The sequence below is a fragment of the Pygocentrus nattereri genome, chromosome 24, assembly GCF_015220715.1.
Source record: "Pygocentrus nattereri isolate fPygNat1 chromosome 24, fPygNat1.pri, whole genome shotgun sequence".
Lineage (NCBI taxonomy): Eukaryota > Metazoa > Chordata > Actinopteri > Characiformes > Serrasalmidae > Pygocentrus > Pygocentrus nattereri.
The window spans coordinates 24,764,720-24,770,537 of NC_051234.1; the positions used below are offsets into that span (position 1 = coordinate 24,764,720).

Consider the following 5,818-nt stretch of genomic DNA (forward strand, 5'->3'; position numbering starts at 1 on the left):
AACATTTTGTCTATAACAATATTTTACAGGCTATAGCTCAATTATAACATTTTGTCTATAACAATAATTTACAGGCTATAGCTCAATTATAACATTTTGTCTATAACAATATTTTACAGGCTATAGCTCAATTATAACATTTTGTCTATAACAACATTTTACAGGCTATAGCTCAATTATAACATTTTTTACAGGCTATGGACATGTGCAAAAGTGTGGGCACCCCTGGTCACATTATAAATGTTGTTCTCTGTTCTATGGATAAGTTAACACCCCTTTTACAGAGAGCACACATATATGACACTTTCAGTAGATTTCAGTGCTCAGTTCCTATTTATTTGAGTTTCACATATTACAAAAGGTAATATCACAGAGGGCGTTTGGACCTTTGCATATATGACTGCATATGTGGAGCAGCTGGAAACTCTGCATTTTAACGTCACTCTTACAGGCTATTCACAGTGCAGTTATGGCATTGTCATTATTATTTGCTTATGTTTTATCTTTTAGTTTGATTTGGGACATGAATACAGTTTTTATTCATCGCTTTATTACTAATATCTTTGTTATTGTTTTTTAATCGTTACTGTCTTTATATTGTATAATTTATTGCTGTTATTACTCATTTTATTCTTTATTTATTATGTTTCTATATCTTACAGCTCTGAACACAATGCAGGACATTAATACTGAGTAATAACATTAATATTATTATAGGAGACTTGCTGACACTCCTTAAAGCCCCTGAATTAGGGCACATTACATAATGCCTGCAGATGTATTAGAGACAGTGAGCCCTGCTTAAACACATCCTGGTACAAAGTGCCTTTAAACCACATGCTCGCTGAGTTTGAATGCACAGTACAAATGCGGCCAGTGGGTGGCGCTTCACGTCCATCAATGGTAAAACTGCGCTTCCACTGATCTCATCTAGGTCTGACTGAAGAGGAGTCAAATCCAGTTTAAATCGGAGGTTTAAACCACATGCCAAAGATGCAACGTTTCAAAGTAACTCGAGAAATCCTCTAATTATTAACTGAATTTAGTGCCGGAGTAGGAACGAATTGGTTTCATATCGAATTAAGAACTTCAGACGTACAGGACTGAATGTTGGCCATGAGTTAGTTACATTAGTCAAAGCCTGCGGTTAAAATAACTATAAGGGAGTAATACAGCTGGACAGTGACGTCATTTGTATCACCGTGGAAAAGACAAATTATGTTTTAAACGAAAAGACGTGGCAAAAACGTCCACGAACAAGAAACGAATACACTTTAATTGTGAATTAATAAATATATACACCTAATTATTCTTCTCCAGAAATCTTCAGCTTCACCAACAAATGCAGAAGGTCAGTCTCATATAGTGAGCAGAATTAAACAGTTTGACGAAAAATCTGTGAACAATTCCAAGTATAAGTAGCTTTTAAACCATTTATATTCACTTATTTCCTCGCTAAACACTTAAAAAAGATGGTTCTTCATGGGAATGGTTCCATTTAGAACCGTGAGTTTTTTTATGTTCTTTGCACAGTGAAATGGTTCTTCAGATTGATGGAGAATGCGTTGTATGAGGTTCTCTATAGCACAAAAAGGACCCTTTGCGGTGCTATATAGAACCATTTCCAAGGTTCGTTATGGACCCAAATGCACAGCATTCTCCATAAATCTGAAGAAGCTGTGCAAAGAACCATTTAAGCATGAAATGACTCTAGAACTCATGGTTCTACTGATAATAGTTCTTTATAGCACCACAAAGGGTTCTTCTATTGCCTCGATAGCTTGTGATCATAGAAGAACCCTTTTAATGATGAAGCACATTTTAATGCAGCACATTCTCCAGTCTGAAGAACCATTTCATCATGCAAAGAACCTTTAAAGCATTAAATAGTTCTTTATAGAACTCATGGTTCTTTTTGAAAAATGTTCTATAGGCACCACAAAGGGTTCTTTTCTTGTCTGTCAAGCTTGTAACCGTAGAAGAACCTTTTTTGGTGCTAAAGAGAACCATAAACAACACATTCCCCATCAGTCTGAAGAACCATTTCACCAGAAGAAAAAACCATTCAAGCATGAAATCGTTCTGTATAGATCTCGTGGTTCTAAATAGAACCAGTGCCTTTACGAAAGAACCCTTGAACAACCGATTCTAAGTGTATAGAACAGGTGACAGAGAGTTTAAATGGGGCGCTTTGAACCATCGCTCTTACACTTCTTGGGGCAAAAGTACTTTGATTCAGTAGTTACGCTTTTAAAAAGTTGCGATGTTGATTTTCCAGTATAGGGTCTAAACTTCTAAAACCAAAACAAAGAGCGCCCAGTTTTTCCAATAGAAGATATAAAGCTTGTACGAGACGTAACAGTTGCGAATCTAATTCAACTGATCGAGGATCTGAAGAGGAACCGATTAGGTCAGGTGGAGCAGACGAGGGTCAGAATGAGGGTCTCCAACACAGCGAGCGAACTAAGCGGAGCGTTTTACTGCCACGTTGAGTTGGAGCGTTCAAAGGCGATTGGATGGAGCGCTCGATCCCAATAGGGCGATATGAGGACGAGCATGAGGATCATGATGTAAAAGACCCCCCTCCTTCCTCCTCCTCTTCTTCTTGCCTCCTCCACGTCGTCTCTACTGCTGCTGCTGATGATGATGGAGGAGGTGATGGGAGCGCTTTAGGAGGAGCTGCGCCTCCAGCCCTTCACTCTGCCAACGACGACCAGCGTGCGCTTCGCATGAGCGAGACGTGAAGTAGCGCGAGGCTCGAGTCTCGGTTCCTCGGTTCCTTTCCCCCCTTTCCTCCTCTTTTTCCTCTTCTCCTTTCCCCATAAAGACCACCCACGACTGTCTGGAGCCCCCATGGAGAGCAGGATGAGCTCCGGAGAGCTGTTCCCCAAGACCCTGAGCGCAGTGTCCAGCAGGAAGATGGACCCTTACCGCGTGGCACCGGGAGTCGAGCCCCTGTCGTCCAGCTGCTATGAAACAGGCGAGCCCGATCCGGCTAGAGGAGGCGGCGGAGGAGGCGGAAGAGGAGGAGGTGGCGGACCTTTGGGCTTACCGACCGGCTCCTTGTGCGCGCGCTACGGAGATGGCAGCGCGAGCCGGACGCCGGCCGCCGAAAGCAGCGGGGGCGAGCAAAGTCCGGACGACGACAGCGACGGCCGCTGCGACCTGATGTCCCGCGCGCCCTCGTGCGCCTCCTCCGCTATCGCCGCTTCGTCCGGCGCGCAGACCAAGACGGCCGAAGGGGGCAAGAAGAACCGCGAGCAGAAGATGCTGCGCCTGAACATCAACGCGCGCGAGCGGCGGCGCATGCACGACTTGAACGACGCGCTGGACGAGCTGCGCGCGGTCATCCCGTACGCGCACAGCCCGTCCGTGCGCAAGCTCTCCAAGATCGCCACGCTGCTGCTCGCCAAGAACTACATCCTCATGCAGGCGCAGGCGCTGGAGGAGATGAGGAGGCTCGTGGCGTACCTTAACCAGGGCCAGCCCATGCCGGCCGCCCCTCTGCCTCCATCCGCTGCGGCCGCGGCGGCAGCCGCCGCAGCTGCCCTCGCTCCGGGCCTGGGATACGACCAGCCTCCGGCGTACCCCTTCCCTTCCGGAGCCGCGGCCGCTGCCGCCGCCGCCGCCTCGTCCTGCCCCGACAAGTGTGCCCTCTTCAACACGTCCAGCCTGTGCAAACAGTGCACGGACAAGCCTTAAAAATAGCCCCACGGACGGAGCGGCTAGCGCCTGACTCGAGTTTGCAAGCGTGTGGCTGCAACTCCTTACTCTCAGATCTTACCAGTCGGCTGCAATTTCCAGTGCTATGAATGGAAGTCAATGGAAGTGGGAAAGAATGCTAATGAAACTTTTTTCCGAATGATTCCATTCCTAGCAGTTTTTTCTCTCTCTCTTGGTTCGGTGTATATAAAGAAGCCTGTAAGTGCTGGTGAGAGTGAGTCTAAGACCAAATGAAGTCTATGAATGCTGAGAAATGGACTATATGGCGAATCTATATGGACCCTTACAGACTGACAGCCATTGACCTGGCAACATGCAAACCATATCCTTTGCCACACTTTGTTTTTGGCACACATTCTAGCTGCTGTTTCTATTGAAGTGGATGTGGCAAATGGACTTTTCAATGACCATTGTCACAGAAGCTAGTCGTCTGAATGCACTGAGAGTAGAAGGTGGAAAAGTTCACTTTGCTTTGGAGTCATTTTAAGGTCTGTGAATGGAGTTCATTTGGTCTACATGCGAGATTTCATTCTGCACAGTCTTTGCTGTAAATTTTAGCCTTATTTGATTTGATTTATTTTGATTTGTGTTTAAATTTATCATTGTTATTTTAATCCCCAGTCAGGCTGTGGATGAGGTTTCTGCTTTTTTAGCTTGTTGTCAGGTCAAGATGGTGAGCAGTGTAGATACATTCGTTCCAGTTTGAGTGCAGAGGGCCATTTGTATATTGTTGATGTACTGGACAAAGCTTTATTAAAATATTTTGATCAAGCTTACAACCTTCGCCTGGTCGTGTGCTGAGTTTGGAGGGACTCGAGGCGGTTGGGTGAGCTGTGATGAAGAATTTGTTGCCTTTAGAAAGTCTTTGACAAAGATGCTGAACGATTTAACACACTTGGTCTTCAAGTCACTGGGTTATTACCTTTATTTTAAGGCTTCCTTCTGTCCTCAGAGAGACAACATCTCTGGTCCGTGCCTTAAAACGGACACTGAGAAGTTCCATTTTATGGATTATAATAATACAGTCATAATCCAGTAGATCATAATCCAGTCACAATCTTCTGAATCAGAACGACACTGAGAGCTCCAGAAAAAGGAGGAAGGCCACTGGTGCTCGCGGTGGGCAGCGGCGTGAGAGTGCTGTGGTTTTACGCAGCGAGGCGACCCCTGATTACGGCGCTCGAGACAATTTCCATGACGGTGTGTAACGTGTTCATTTGAAAACAACCGTGTTCGAAACCTGAGGACTGCCGTGCGCGCGCAGCCTTAATGAAATACGTCGTTAAGGCAATTAAACCTTGCGGATGTGATTAAGGAAGATAATTACGAGGCTGTTCATGGCTGTAATTGGGGCTCTTTAATCACCTTTGCATTGTTCTGTCTCTGCTGTCCATCAATGGAACTGAAGCAGAAAGATCTGAACTTACACATGATCTCAAAAAAAAAAACGAAAAAAAAACCCCGAAATATTCCTGTATTATCAGGAATATTCTGTTTTAAAGTCTTACTGTTATTTGATCATTTAGTTTGAACTCACGTGAAAAGCGTTGTGTTTAAAATAGTTCAGAATTTTTGTGAAAATGAAATTTCTCAAAACAATAAAACAAGCAGACCTTAACAAATTCGTTAAAAACACAGCTGTTACATATAATTATGTAGCCTAATTATTTATGTCACTATATGTAATAATAATAATACTAACTACCTACTACACTAACTACACTATATATATTGTCACTATATATTAAATGTGTGTTTAAAGTAATATGGCCTGATTATCCTTATTATCCTTATTATTATTATTATTATTATTATTATTATTATTATTTCCAGCAAGTCGATATTAAATACAGCGTAAATCACTAAATGTTAAATTAAAAGCACAGAATCAATACAAAACCCCTCTTAGTCAGAACTCTATTCTATTCTATTCTATTCTATTCTATTCTATTCTATTAATTTTCCCACGAACACGATTCTAACACCTTCGTCTACATTTCCTTCAGCACAGCTGGTTATTATACTGCCTCTGTTTTAATCCCATTTAACCGCAAATAGCGACTTCCAGAACTTGGACATTTAGAAAGTGACCAGC

At 43.3% G+C, this 5,818-nt stretch overlaps 1 protein-coding gene across 2 annotated transcripts; it reads left to right on the forward strand.

Annotated features, from left to right (window-relative positions):
- Positions 1-2,620: 2,620 nt before the first annotated feature.
- On the forward strand, positions 2,621-5,204 carry bhlhe22 (basic helix-loop-helix family, member e22). Of its 2 annotated transcripts, XM_037533767.1 has the most exons (2): positions 2,621-3,518; positions 3,621-5,204. In XM_037533767.1, exons 1-2 carry the CDS (start codon positions 2,854-2,856, stop codon positions 3,700-3,702), a joined length of 747 nt encoding a protein of 248 aa, XP_037389664.1. In that variant the 5' UTR covers positions 2,621-2,853; the 3' UTR covers positions 3,703-5,204. The 2 variants fall into 2 exon arrangements, with proteins under 2 accessions (XP_037389664.1, XP_017571569.1); XM_017716080.2 differs by having other exon boundaries at positions 2,621-5,204.
- Positions 5,205-5,818: the final 614 nt, after the last annotated feature.

Excerpts from the sequence above, each read along its gene's own strand:
- bhlhe22 (XM_017716080.2), top strand. The coding sequence starts at position 2,854 with ATGGAGAGCAGGATGAGCTCCGGAGAGCTGTTCCCCAAGACCCTGAGC.